Below are 15,734 nucleotides of genomic sequence, written 5' to 3' on the forward strand. Positions count from 1 at the left end.
TGGGATTACAGGCATGAGCCACCATGCCTGGCCAAGGACTAGTATTTTTAAAGTTCGCATCTTGACTTTGACCTTGCTCAACCAAGAGTTTATTCTTGGAACCAAAAATTAAGAGGTGAATAATTATCCTTTTCTAGTACATAGCTCAACAAAATTAACTGATAACAACTTTTAAGTATATATACACTGTGAAATAAATGTTCTGTAATAGTACATGTGAATGTAAAATACTAAATTCACAAATACTCTTCGTCATGAATCAGCTATGTGCCAAGACAAATTCCTTAACCGTGTTTACATCATCTTAAATAAGTATCTTAAGAAAAATATGACGTGTTTATCATACATTATTTAACTAGAAACAAATTGTTATTCTAAAAGGTCAGGAAAAACTATTCTTTATGTATGAAATGATTTCTACTTATTTTAGAGGCTATATATACATAGAGAGGCCATACTTATCCATGGATTTGACTGGCATTTAAATTCAGGTTCTGCAGTTTACAACAGTAACTCCTGGAAAAGTCTCATTTAGTTTCCTCACCTATGAAAAAGAGAAGCATTGCCTATCAAACAGGATTACCTGAAGATTAAACAAAATAACATAGGTGGAAGCACCTGTCATTATTTATACTCAAAAAGGTTTTTTAAAAAAGTGAACAGACATGGGATAGCATGGTAGCATATATAGGTTATAAAATCCTAAAAAGATAGTAAGTTATAAAGAAAATAAAGCATGGTGGCTCACACCTCTAATCCCAGCACTTTGGGAGGCCGAGGCAGGTGGATTGCTTGAGCTCAGGAGTTTGAGACCAGCCTGGGCAACATGGCAAAACCTCGTCTCTACAAAAAATACAGATTAGCCGAGTGTGGTGGCACGTGCCTGTGGTCCCAGCTACTTGGGAGGCTGAGGTGGGAGGATCACTTGAGCCTGGCAGGTCGAGGCTGCAGTGTGCCGTGATTGCACCACTGCACTCCAGCCTGGGAGACAGAGCAAGACCCTGTCTTAAAACAACAAAACAAACACACAACCCCCAGAGTGTTTGTTTATATTAAGGCAAATGGTCATAAAATATTGGACTACATCTTAAAATAAGTCTGCACCTTCAGTAGCAATTAAATATTTGCTTTCAAAGGGAAAGGATTGGCATGTGGACAAGGCCTCATGCTGGCTGGCTATAAAATGCATCACTGACTCACACACGTAAACTACCTTAGTATTAATAATGACTTCTAAAAAACTTCTGAGGGTTTTGCTCACTTGTGTTTTCTGTAGTGAAGCATAGAAAATCCTCCTCTCCTTGCTCCTTTTTCCTTTTCGTAGCTCTGAGCTGTTTTGCCCACTCACACTAGTTATTGCACAGCAGGGTGGCCAGGTCAGAGCTCTGGGCTGTGTGCTACGGCTTCTGCAGTGATGACTTCAATCTCCTGACCTAACCTGACAAGACTGCAACTCTTCCCAGCACTCTCTGCAGGGGAAGGTGTGCGCTGCAATGAATTCCAAACACTGCTCCCTTTCTGTATGGTACCTTGGTTGAACGGATCTGGCCTCTTTTCTTCATGCGAGAGATGTTTCCTTTCAGGTAAAATGGAGAAACGATGTGAAGAAAACTCCTGTAAGCCATCTCTGTAGACCTCCGCACAAGTATTTTGTCCATTTTTCAGTATATTTTCTTGACAATTAGATACCAGGATAAGACTTAATTTAACATTTATAAATATTTAAGAAAAAAGGAATCAATTTGGAAAACTTTTATCAATCAACAAGTTATCAAAACAAGGGTTTGCTTTTTGACAGTGAATGTACAATATTATATGGTTTGCCATTATTTCCTCTTTTGGAAGAAATACAGTATATAAGTCATTGTAAGTTCAGTAGATTTTTAAAACACGAGACACGAGTTAGAAAAAATGCAATTGAACCAATTGTAAAACCCATTTCAAAACAACAAATTTAAATATGAACCACATATTAGATGATACTAAGTAATTATTGTTTTTGTTAGGAGTAATAATATCACTGTGGACTTTTTAAAGGCCTTAAGTATTATAAGTGAAATAATTTCTGTGTGATTTGCTTTAAAATATTCTGATTTTAAAAATTGTGTGTTGGATGGATGTAGTGGCTCATGCTTGTAATCCCAGCACTTTGGGAGACAGAGATAGGATTGCTTGAGGCCAGAAGTTCCAGACTAGCCTGGGAAACATGGCGAAACCCCGTCTCTTTTTAAAAAAAAAAAAAAAAAGCTGTAATCCCAGCACTGTGGGAGGCCGAGGTGGGTGGATCACGAGGTCAGGAGATCCGAGATTCATCCTGGCTAACACCGTGAAACCCCGTCTCTACTAAAAATACAAAAAATTAGCCGGGTGTGGTGGCAGGCGCCTGTAGTCCCAGCTACTCGGGAGGCTGAGGCAGGAGAATGGCGTGAACCTGGGAGGCAGAGCTTGCAGTGAGCCGAGATCGTGCCACTGCACTCTAGCCTGGGCAAAAGAGCAAGACTCCGTCTCAAAAAAAAAAAAAAAAAAAGAAAAATTGTTTGTATGTTGAGGGAGGAGGGGTGTGGTGGTGGTGATGGTGTGGATAGACAATAAATATGATAATAGATCACAGTACTCTAACACTGCTGTTGATATATATATATTATATATATATATAAAATAAACAAAATAATGGGATTTATATATGTGGCACCCAGTACAATGTACAATTTTCTTTTTTAAAAAAGTATTTAGGTTATGCATTGCTAAGCACATCTGTGATTGATGGGAGTGACTCTAGTATCTAAATTGTTGGAGTAGGGTTGTAAGGGTAACAGGTAGGGAAGGCATATAGAAGGAATATGTTGGTATCACAGATTTCCTAAGACTCAGGGAAGGCCATAGAGCTAGGGTACTAGTCTATGCTAGAATTAATAGATTATGCAACAGAAGAAAGACAACTTTTGAATGAAAAGCTCTCTCTGTGCCAGACTTGAAGTCATCAAGCACCCTGCTCACATTCTGTGATGTCTGTGGAGTAGCACACCACCACAAACTGCTGATGGAATTACATCTTCAAGATTCAAAATGTTTAGATCCAATATATCTAATCCATAAAAATAAAGCATTCTTTATGCTGAATGCAGTCCTATGCATTCAAGAACAATAATCTAGACATTTTTCATGTAGGATTTAAATAGGAGTACAAGTGAATTAAACCATTCAGATAAAAACGCAACTAAAGATGCCTTAGCTGCTTTGAGTCAATATATTTTGTGGTCAACCTGATACTCCATCCACATAAAAAAGGCATTCTACTTCTTTATTTTTTTTTTATTTGACAAGCAGCAATATCATGTTTGTCATTTTAATGTAGATACAATTATTAGGTTATCTGTCATATTACAATATTTAAGTTTTTAAATTTTATGTCCTTTAAGATACATTAAAAAAAAAAAAAAGACACATCAACTGCAAACGTGAAGGGGAGAAAAAGCATGGTACCCAACCGAATTTCCACATTTCAGCAATACTTCACTCATTCTTTTAATAAAGTTTTAAGAAATGTCATAATGACATGAGCTTGAAATATCTCTAGGCATTTTCTTTGACGCTCATGACGTGGCACTGGTGATGTTGTAAACAGCAGAAAACAGGGGCTGCCAAATGACCAAATTATGGAGGCACAGTCCTGCTTTTTCCCACAGGAACACACCAAATGGTGATGGCAATGATCTTCTCACACCATGCTGGAGGAGAGCGACATCACGCAACGTAGCTGTATTCATCTGCCGACGCCTGGCTGCGTTCGATGTATTGTTTGTCTATCAGAACTTCAATACACTTCTTAATCATGCTGATACTGGGATTAAACCTAGCTCTTGACTGGCTAATCACCTGTGGAAGAGAGATGTGGAAGTCAAACTACTGCCAGTTCGTCAGCTATAAGTAATGACTTTTAACCAATCAGTTTAAAGTGCCTCAAATGTACCGAGGTTTCAACAAATGGGCCAAATTAAGCATGAAAATAGGAACTAAAATGTGGAAAATGGATACAGCAAAATCTAATAATGATACATAATTAAGTGAAACAATAAACTAATTAACCTAAGTACTCACACACAACCCCAAGCTTCTATTTAACTCAACTCTCAGCTCTTAGTTCAAACACCACTTTCTCAAGAAAGTTTTCCCCAGCAGCCCCTAGGCCAGGATATTTAAATACATTCTCATAGTACTGTATACCTTTCCTTCAGTGCATGCTAATGTAATTTTACATTTATTTGCATATTATTTCAATAGTGTATTTCTTCCCCATTAAACTGTGAACTCCAAAAAAGCCTGCCATATCTTCAGCTGCTCTGTACTATATCCCAGGGACCAGCCCAGCTATCTATCACACGGTAGGCTCAGATAGTTATGGAATGAATGAATATCTGATGGGTCAATTTCCTTCAATAACTGGACAGAAGACTCAATGAATCAGCAAGTTTTAGACCTCTAAAATAAAGCCAAAGCAAATATGAATTTATTATTATCATTTGAGATAGCATCTGTGTCACGCAGGCTCAATCCCTGGGCTCAAGCAATCCTCCCACTTCAGCCTCCCAAGTAGTTGGTACTGCAAGTGTGCCACCACAACTGGCTAATTTTTTTATTTTTTATTTTTTTTTTAGGTAAGATGGGGTCTCCCTGTGTTGCCCAGGCTGGTCTGAAACTCTTGGCCTAACAAGACATTCAGATTACAGGTGTCCACTGGGCATGGTGGCTCACACCTGTAACCCCAGCACTTTTGGAGGCTGAGGAAGGTGGATCACCTGAGGTCAGGAGTTCGAGACCAGCCTGGCCAACATGGTGAAACCCTGTCTCTACAAAAAATACAAAAATTAGCCAAGTAAGGTGGTGCACGCCTGTATTCCCAACTACTCGGGAGGCTGAGGCAGGAGAATCACTTGAACCTGGGAGGCAGAGGTTGCAGTGAGCCAAGATCACGCCACTGTACTCCAGCCTGGGCGACAGAGCGAGACGCTGTCTCAACAACAACAAAAAGGATTATAGGCATGAGCCACTGTGCCCAGCCTACAAATCTGAATTTAATACTGAAATTGTAAGTGAGTATGATTCTGATTAAGTATGAAACATTTCTTTATGCTATCTGAGGATCAGGTTATTTCTGTATCCTCTTTAAGAAGAAAGAGACTGAATCTGTACAATGACAATGCCCTCTACCCTAACAAGCCCTGAGGACTGCCCTCTTTTTACCTCTTGAATAAGGGCATTGTGCCGAAGCACTTTTCGTGCTTTCATGATACGAACTATAGCAGCTTGGAGATACATTTTCCGGTCCTCATCAACTGCACTTCTAGTCTGCTCCATTTCCTGTTTTACAGAAGAAAAGAAGAAAGACCCAACAAGACATTAAGTCACTGAACTTGTTTTAAATTCATTTTATCAGTGAGTGCAAATCCTTTTTTTTTTTTTTATTTGAGACAGGGTTTCACTCTGTCGTCCTGGCTGGAGTTCAGTGACTCGATCTCAGCTCACTGCAACCTCCATCTCCTGGGTTCATGTGATTCTCATGCCTCAGACTCCTAAGCAGCTGGGATTACAGGCATGCATCACAATACTGAGCAAATTATATAGTTATGTTGTGCCAATATCACATAACCACTGCTAAAACATCTACAATTTCTAGGGTTAAAGTTGAAAGATTAGAGAAAAATTTACATTATTGTAAACTGTACTGTTAAGGTAAGGAGGCAATAAAGGAGGACACAGCAATAATTTGCAAGATCATTTTCTTATCAGTGATTACAGAATCTTTCATGATGCTTTTAGATGGAGTTGTGTCAACTGCAGTAATTAGCTCCAAATGCATACTGGATCAGGCTTCAAAGGGAAGAGCTGTGAAGTGGCATTTTATGTGGCTCAGGCAGAGAAGCCAGGAGAGGGGACCTATCTCCACGGAGCTCAAGAAACACAGAAGCAAGGCACAGAAGCAGACCATTCCACATTAATAGGATCTCCTCACAGCTTTTCAAAGACAAAATACAATCCATATATTTCAAATTATTATTTATTAGCCTGGAGGAAAATGGAATCGTGACCATTTTAGGTTTCAAAGTAAATGGCAATTAATATTTGTCTCCCCCATGGGGAATTAAGGTTCTGGAGAGGGTCTAATGTCTTATATTATCTTCACATCCTGCACCAGCCCAAGGACTGCACATGGGAGGCAATCAGGAAGCATAAGTGATAGAAACAGTCTATCCCAGACCAAAGCAACAATCACTGCTGAGTTAAAATAATGAAGAGCAGTAGTCCCCTCCTCACACTGGCCTGTCAGGACCTCATTCCACACCCACCAGATCACAATCCACATTTGAACAAGATGCCCACGTGGCTCATTTGCATGAAAGTTTAAGAAGCATTTTCTACTGACAAATATTCTTTGAAAGAAATGAGCTATAGGCCAGATGCAGTGGCTCACACCCGTAATCCCAGCACTTTGGGAGGCTGAAGCGGGTGGATCATGATGTCAGGAGATCGAGACCACCCTGGCTAACACGATGAAACCCCGTCTCTACTAAAAACACAAAAACAAAATTAGCCAGGCATAGTGGCGAGCGCCTGTAGTCCCAGCTACTCGGAAGGCTGAGGCAGGAGAATGGCGTGAACCCGGGAGGCAGAGCTTGCAGTGAGCCAAGATCATAGTGCTGCACTCCAGCCTGGGCGAGAGAGCAAGACTCCATCTCAAAAAAAAAAAAAAAAAAAAAAAAAAAAAAAATGAGCTGGAGAACTTTCCCTTATTTTACAAATGAAAAATATGAAATTTTGTTACTTCTCAATGTGGGAATTTTTGGAGAGAATGCAAAGTTACACATTCTAATGGTTTAAGAGCAAATACAACAAAACCATACCCTTTTCCTTAGAAAACACTAAAATACAAGTAGAGATTTCTGTTTGACTGTAAGGTTAATAAATGCCAACAACAAACCAGAAAAGACATATCCCATTATTAATTTTGCTGTGCAAAGTTTTGCACAATGTCATTGTAAACACTTGCAAAGTCCAATGCTTAAATGTTTCCCCCTCAAAAAAAACTTGACATTAAAAGCACTTACTTGTGGTGTGTCTTTCTGCATTGATGTAGTAATTTTAAATTTTGTTCTTTTACTGCTAAAGTTCATATTTAATGAAAATGAAGATTCTGCATCAATATCTTCCTACATTTAAAAATAAAACATTTATATTTACAAAAACCAAAATCTTTAAATAAGAGTTTGCTGCAAGCAATTCCGCTAAATTAACGACCAAGCAAAAAAGCTTCCACTCTCATAACTTTTATATTATAGATTACCAAATTTAAGAGAAAAATAATTCTTTTGTTCAAACAGGAAAAAACCCAATTATTTTCTACTTTTACATCTGCCAGATTCTTAAGCAGTTTATATTTGGGAATAAGCTATTTTCTGGCCCTACTATTCTATATACACTACTTTCTGATAAAATAAGAGTCAAGCTCATTGCCTAGAGTTTGACATTTTAATTTTTATGAAACACCAAAGTTCATAACTTTTCCATCACCCCATTTTGAAAAAGCAACCAAATTTTTTTTACAAATGCCGCAGTAACAAAATACCCACTGTAAATGGCCTGATGACAGAAGAAAGCTGTGCCTCCAGTAGCACACAGCATCAATTTGCCGTGACCTGGGGTGATGGTGAAAACGTTTACTTCAATCCATGTTTTATTCACTCTTCAAGAAACAAGTGGCCTTTGCTCAGGGGAAAACTGTTAAGGCAATTTTTAGAATAACAACTTCTATATCAGGCTTAAGAAAGCTGCTGATATCATAGAGTGGAATTTCTCTGGCAGCAGGATCAAAAGGCACTTGGAAGATGAACTAATTCTCAATAATAATCTAAGACATTCTGCTAAGGAATGGACAGATTCATAATTAAATTTAAAGGCCAGGCATGGTGGCTCACGCCTGTAATCCCACCACTTTGGGAGGCTGAGGTGGGCAGATTGCTTGAGCTCAGGAGTTCGAGACCAGCCTGGCCAACACAGCAAAACCCGGTCTCTACTAAAAATTTAAAAATTCGCCTGGCGTAGTGGCTTACACCTGTGGTCCCAGCTACTCGGAAAGCTGATGCGGGATTATCACTTGAGCCCAGGAGGTGGGGGTTGCAGTGAGCTGAGATGGCACCACTGCACTCCAACCTGGGTGGCACGGTGAGATCTCATCTCAAAAATAAAATAAAATTTAAAGTGCAAACAAGGAATCCATGTTTACTTTGTCAATTTCTGGGCAGCAAAAGTAGCATGCTTTAGAAAAAAATATAAAACCTTTAAGCATTTACTAGCCTAAAATTAAAAACCATAATTAATTAACCTTAAGAAATCCCTATTTTGGCTAGGCACGGTGGCTCACGCCTGTAATCCCAGCACTTTGGGAAAGACGGGTGGATCACCTGAGGTCAGGAGTTCGAGACCAGTCTGGCCAGCCTGGCCAACATTGTGAAACCCTATCTTTACTAAAAATACAAAATTAGCTGGGCATGGTGGCACGTGCCTGTAGTCCCAGCTACTCAGGAGGCTGAGACAGGAGAATCATTTGAACCCAGGAGGTGGAGGTTGCAGTGAGCCGAGATCACACCATTGCACTCCAGCCTGGGCAACAAGAATGGAACTCCGTCTCAAAAAAAAAAAAAAAAAATCCATATTTTGCTAAGATTCTGATGCCAGATAAATCATTTCTCAAAATTATGAAAACATTGATTTGAATTTCAGAATATGCCTTTTACAGTTGTTCAATTATAGACTATAAAATGTCATCATAATCCTAGGGATGTTAGCAAAATGAATTAATGAGAAATAAACTGTAGGCTATTAACTTTACAAAAATAAAAACAAAACATTATTTATAGGAATTTTTTCTTATAAGCACAATAATTTGAAGGAGATATAATCCCACCTCTGTTGCATTTTTAACTATTTAAACATCTAGGATATACTATGACAACAAAACAGCAAAATCTTGTAACCAGAAAAAATGTTACAGAGAAAAAAAGTAATATACTAATGGCTTGTTATTCTTGTGACAGATATTAAAAATATATGGTGGTTAAAAACAGATGATAGTTAATTGAGTGCTGACATTAAGAACACTTGGAATGGAGTTACACATATTAAATATGTATACAAATAGACATCAACAGGCTGTCATTTCCTGTTACAGAACCATGAAATTAAGCACATTTATAAAACCAAAAACCTGGAAAGTCTTTAAAGGCTAGTTTCAAAATCTCAATTAATCAAAATCTTCCAGATGGCAATTCTTTTACAATTATTCAATAAGCTGTAACAGTATAGGACAAATAAAATCAAACTATAAACGGCACATGGCACCAACTCACACAGCATGCTCTGTGATGCCTTACGCTCGCAGCTCTATGGAGCGTGCAGTAACGTAGTGAATACAAGTGCTTTCCAGAGCACAATGACAATTACAGCCTTACTTTAAAACTGCAGACATCTCACAAAAAAGCTTTAATGTTGATGACGCTTAAATTCTTTAGAATATTACTACATACCTTTTCTGAATCATGGTTAATCATTTTCACATCAAGTAATGATTTGATTGTTTTTGTCAGTTCCTTTTCATTCATCTGAGTGCTGTCCTGAAGCTCTTTATAACTGACAGTTTCACTGTTGTTAAAGGCAAGAAGAACTGCCATTTGGTATGTTGTAACCATGGCTACATATGGTTTGCCCAAATAGTTCATTTTAACTTCACCTACAATTAAAACAAAAACTGACAGTGAACTAACCATTCAAAGAAACATTTCAAATTTACTTTATTTCAGACATTTTCTTCGGAAAGAGTGAACCAATAATTTTATTAACTTGTTGTAAAGCCACTGCTGTTAACAAGGTAGTCATTTTGTTTCTTGGGGAGGTGAAGATGGAAGTCTATTAGTTTTGAGTATATGGTATAAATCAGTTAAGCTATCATAACTTCACTTGTAGGTTAAAACAGTCTTTAAGGCCAGGAACAGCGGCTCACACCTGTAATCCCAGCACTTTGGGAGCCCGAGGCAGGCAGATCACTTTAGGTCAGGAGCTCGAGACCAGCCTGGTCAACATGGTAAAACTCCATCTCTACTAAAAGTACAAAAATTAGCCAGGCGTGGTGGTGCATGCCTGTAGTCCTAGCTACCTGGGAGACTGAGGCAGGAAAATTGCTTGAACCTGGGAGGCGGAGGTTGCAGCAAGCCGAGATCGCACCACTGCACTCCAGCATGGGTGACAGAGCAAGACTCCGTCTCAAAAAAAAAAAAAAAAAAAAAAAAAAAGTCTTTAAATATTAATAGAAATGCTAAGACTTAGGCAGAAAAAGGAAAAAACAAAAAACCCAAACAATAAAAGGAGGTGGGAGAAGGAGAAATGGACAGACAAAGGGGAAAGTGATACCAGCAACTGCTTCAAGCGCTGTCGATAGCTGAGCTCTCCCAGGTAAGGTTCAAGCCTCCTGGGAGGTCTACAGCCATATGGAAAATGCTTTTGTGGCCCTGTCTAAGATGTAATTTCTGCCAAAATTAATGCTATTATATCTCATAAATAACATTTTTCTTTCCAGTAACTTCCTAAAGGCAAACAGGTATGAAAGGAGAGACAAATAGGCAGACCCATTCTCTTGCTGAAAGTTGATAGCAAAAGAATTTAATCTGAATGTTTTCATAAAAATGTTTAATCTGAATGTTTTCATAAAAATGAAAAACATTTAATCTGAATGTTTTCATAAATATGTTCTATATGTACTGGGCACGGAGGCTTATGCCTATAATCCCAGCACTTTGAAAGGCTGAGGTGAGGAGATCACTTAAACCCAGGAGTTCGAGACCAGCCTGGTCAACATGGCGAAATCTTGTCTCTACTAAAAATACAAAAATTCGCCGGGCATGATGGCATACGCCTGTAATCCCAGCTACTCGGGAGGCTAAGGTATAAGAGTTGCTTGAACCTGGGAGGCGGAAGTTGCAGTGAGCAAAGGTCGCACCACTGCACTCAAACCTGGGTGACAGAATGAGTATCTGTCTCAAAAAAAAAAAAAAAAAAAATTCTATATGCTAAATGACCCTGGGAGCTCTAAGAAATAGAGCAAGTATTATGTATACTTAAGTTCTGCAACATCCTGGGAGACAGCAGCATGACATCAGCACACTGAAAGCTCATAACGAATAATATGGCAAACACATCTACACTCTGTAATGCTCCATACGTGTAAAAAAAAAAAAAAAAAAAGATGCAAATCAAAGAACTGCTTCCTAAAGCACGAAGTTGTGGTTTGATGACTAACACACACACAGCCTGCATTATTTGATTGTTGAATGGATTATAAATGAAATCTGGCCGGGCACGGTGGCTCACGCCTGTAATCCCAGCACTTTGGGAGGCCGAGGCAGGCGGATCACCTGAGGTCTGGAGTTCAAGACCAGCCTGACCAACATGGAGAAACCCCGTCTCTACTAAAAATACAAAATTAGCCAGGTGTGGTGGTGCATGCCTGTAATCCCATCTACTCCGGAGGCTGAGGCAGGAGAATGGCTTGAACCCGGGAGGTTGCTGTGAGCCGAGATTGCGCCATTGCACTCCAGCCTGGGAAATAAGAGCGAAACTCTGTCTCAAAAAAAAAAAAAAAGATTTTAAAGGCTATGAGTGAATTCATTAGCTTAATATCACCATAAATGCAATATTATCTTGATTATTATCATTTATGCCTTGACTTATTTCAGATAAAACTGATACTTAGAAATATTTTTCAGAATTATCTGGATGGGAATACCAAGAGAAAAAATTCATAACGCTCCAAATTTTCACAAAAGGAGGCTTAATATATTAAATTCAATATCCAATTCATAGAAACAGCTTGTGTAAAAAATTATCATTTGGAGCATACTATTAACACTTTCTATAAACAGGACTCTTATCAACATTAAAGTTTGGAAAATGTGGTAAGAAGTAAAACATTACATAAACTGCATTTTGTTATTTCTGCAATGACGACTTAATCATATGCAGAAACAAGTAGAGAATTATGCATCAAGCACCAAGATGATTAAGTGGCACCATCAGCCAGGATGTCACTGATGCTGTAATATGCTGCCATGGGTTTGAAAGCAGAATGAGTCTTCTGCCACACAAAAGTCGTCTTTCAGCACCACGAGACCCAAAGAGCATTAGGAGATCATGTGAGGGGCCAAAGCATCATTTACTTCTTATTGAGTTCATTATTTCATTGTGCTATTTTTCAATACTCTACCAGGGATCAGGGGTACATTGACCTTTCCCACTTTTCTTAGCACCATACTCTTACTGAAAAGACTGGGGAAGGGGTGGGAAGACATGGCGGGGGAAAGGAAACTTCAAACTTGGATGATTCATTTAATAACTGTGGTGTAAACACAAATGAGAAACGACAAGAGTGGTGATTTACCCTGCAGAATAGGTTGGCAAACCCTAAGAAACTAAAAACTAAAATAAAACATTCTGATACATGCATACTTAAAGTAAGCCAACAATAATTCAAGCAGCATTTACAATGACAGGAAATAAAGAGTGGGCAGAACTCTCACAACAGTTTCATCCAAGTCACTCCCCAGTATCTGTGTCAGCTCTCTACTCTCTCAGGGAATGTTGAAGGCATGATAGAATATCACCATTTTGCAACCAGTAATGAAACAACTGATTCTGGCAAGGATCATCAGTGGAGGCTAAAACTACATTAGGTTCCTGGAACAGGGTATTCATGCCGAAGTATCATCCCTCAGATTGTCTGCCAAGCTAACTGAAAAGGGGAAAGAGTGCCTCTACAATGGAGATATCTGGTGGTTACCGCCTTCATCAAGTGACCAAATTTGGCATCTCTAATAGTGAGACAATCTGACACTAGATGCCTTTGAAATATGCAATATGAAATACACAGGACCACCTATGAAATATCCTTGCCAATAATACTTAACTGAATATAATCAAACCTTTAGAACTAATTTCCACTTTCCAGAACATACAAGGAATAGAAAGCAAATTAAAAAAAAAAAAATAAATCACAAATAAGTAATCCAAAGTACTGGATATTCTACAAGACAACTGGCCTGGTCTGTTCAAAACAGTACGTCAAAGAATGCCGAAAATTGGGGAGGTGGAAGGGAAATGTAAGAACCAAATACAATTAGTGACCTCTGACAGCCAAGCAAGTCACCTTGGGACAATCAGGGAAATTTGAATATGGACTGGACATTAGACAATACTAACATCCCTCCCTATTTTTAGCTGTTGGAATTATTTGAAAACAAAAAGACAAATTTAGTTAATAGAATCGTTATCTTTTAAGATATGCACAATGATATGGTGTTACTTTTATTCTGGCAAACACTAGTAACTACCAACACATACTATGATGTAGGGTTCACAAAATTCTAGCCTGATCCATACTATGTACGTCTGGTGAAGTTTCATCTTCCTTGAGTTCATCATTTCTCAACGTGTCTTTCAGCAACTGACCAGGAATCTCTGCAACTTCTTGCTCTGTCACAAATAAAACTTATTTATACGCAGACAGTGTAATGGTTTCTGTCACACTGTCTGGTTTTATCTCTTTATCAAGTATCTGTATGTCTTTATCAAACTGTTCCTTATGGTTAATTCTATCCAAAGCCTTAGTCATAAATCCAGTGGAATTCTCAGGATTTTTCTCACTCTATCACATGTGGCATCACAGATTGCTTCTTAAAATTCTTCCTCTGTTGGAAATACACTTTCAACACTCTCCTTTACCTAGCTTGGTTAAGTCCTATTCATTCTTTTTATTTTATGTTTTTTGTTTTGTTTTTTTTTTTAAGACAGGGTCTCACTATGTTGCCCAGGCTGATCTTGAACTCCTGGGCTCAAGGGATTCTCCTGCCTCAGCCTCCCAAAGTGCTAGATTACATGTGTGAGTCACTGCACCTGGCCCTATTGGTTCTTCAAAACAACTTGAGATGTGATTTCCCCAGAAGCCTTCCCTCGCCAGGACCTGACTGCCACCACCATTCTGTGATACACCCTGGGCTGGCCTCTATCCCATTCAAAACACCATACTGTATCTATGTACTTGTCTGTCTTCCTACTAGACATGAGCTTTTTTTGAGGGCCAAGGCTCGGTATTTTATTTCTGTCCACTTGGTGTTTAGAAGTACTTGAGACATAGAAAATGTTCTTTGAGTTGATCAATGAATTTTACAACAATAAAGACGAGGAAACAGGCTCAAAGGAGTTAAGTAATTTGCTTGAGATTACACAGCTAGTAAGTTGTGAGCTAACAACTCCAACCACAGGTCTTCTGATTCTAAATTCCCCCCAAACACCACTTTGTGCACCATCAACCATTTGTGAAGATCCTTCACTTACAATACAAAAATTAACCTTTTCTTGGGTATTCAATGAGCTGGGAATGTAGAAATAGACAAGGAAAGAAAAATTTTCATTCTATGTTTAAGCAGAAGTAACAGGGGTTCTCAAGAAACAGAACTCTGAGTGATCTGTCCAGCCTCAGAGCCAGTGTTTTAAAGAAGTCCTGGAGCCTTAGGCCATATATGGGTAATCTAGAACAAGCATCTTCGATACACATAGTGTGTGAGAACCTTTCTGTTAAATGAATACATGGAGAACAAAAAATAAAATGAAAAATGTGGGTCGAAGGGGACAAAGTTTCAGTTAGGACCAGTAAGTTCTGTAGATCTATTATATAGCATGGTGACTGGTAATCTACTGTGGAGTAAACGTGAAAATTACCGTGACAAGGCCGGGCACGGTGGCTCATGCCTGTAATCCCAGCACTTTAGGAGGCCGAGGTGGGTGGATCATGAGGTCAGGCGTTCGAGACCAGCCTGGCCAACATGGTGAAACACCGTCTCTACTAAAAATACAAAAATTAGCTGGGAGTGGTAGTGTGTGCCTGTAATCCCAGCTACTCAGAAGGCTGAGGCAGGAGAATTACTTAAACCTAGAAGGTGGAGGCTGCAGTGAGCCGAGATCGCCACTGCACTCCAGCCTGGGTGACAGCAAAACTCCATCTCAAAGAAAAAAAAAAAAAAGAAAAGAAAATTGCTGTGACAGTAGATGTTAAGTGGTCTCACCACAAATAAAGATAAGTGAGAAGCTACTTATGTTAATTAGCTTGAGTTAATCATTTTACAATATAAACACATAACAAAGCATCACACTGTACACTATAAACAGATACAATTTTTATGTGTCAATTGTATCTTATTAAAGCTGGGAAAAAAAACAACTCTAACTCCCGGTTTTACTGATAGGTCACAGGTGTTTTCAGTACCTTCAGTGACTCAAAACAAAAAAATAAACTTACAAGGTTCTCTTTCCAAAGGAAGTCACTATTTGGTTTTAACTAAAACACAAATAATATTAAATAAAAGAAATGAACAAACAAAAGAGCTCCCCAAATCAACTTATTATGTATCAGCTTAGAAATTTAGTATAGCTCAAAAACAGAAAGAAAATTATTCTCTTTCCTATTTAGGTGATATTGGTGACTATTTTCAAACTAAATTCCAATGGCTAAAAAACTATGTGCATAAGTTTATTTTCTTCTTCTACACCACTGGTTGTTATGAAAAAATGAGCCCCTTACTAAAATTACTTTAGAAGACACGTTGATTATTGCTGAAATAATGAGAATAACCAAGAAA

The 15,734-nt window shown here is 38.6% G+C and overlaps 1 protein-coding gene across 11 annotated transcripts in view; it reads right to left on the minus strand.

The window, feature by feature from the left end:
* Positions 1–3,294: 3,294 nt before the first annotated feature.
* CUL2 (cullin 2) overlaps positions 3,295–15,734 on the minus strand; it is a 126,367-nt gene continuing 113,927 nt past the window's right edge. For all 11 annotated transcript variants that reach the window (XM_063638020.1, XM_063638019.1, XM_063638017.1 and 8 more), the window contains 4 exons: positions 9,579–9,781; positions 7,104–7,205; positions 5,242–5,358; positions 3,295–3,876 (listed from right to left, as the gene is read on the minus strand). In XM_063638020.1, the coding sequence (XP_063494090.1) occupies positions 3,745–3,876; positions 5,242–5,358; positions 7,104–7,205; positions 9,579–9,781 (554 nt within the window). In that variant the 3' untranslated portion in view covers positions 3,295–3,744. The remainder of the gene's footprint in view (positions 3,877–5,241; positions 5,359–7,103; positions 7,206–9,578; positions 9,782–15,734) is intronic.

This window comes from Symphalangus syndactylus, chromosome 4, assembly GCF_028878055.3.
Source record: "Symphalangus syndactylus isolate Jambi chromosome 4, NHGRI_mSymSyn1-v2.1_pri, whole genome shotgun sequence".
In the NCBI taxonomy this organism is placed as follows: domain Eukaryota; kingdom Metazoa; phylum Chordata; class Mammalia; order Primates; family Hylobatidae; genus Symphalangus; species Symphalangus syndactylus.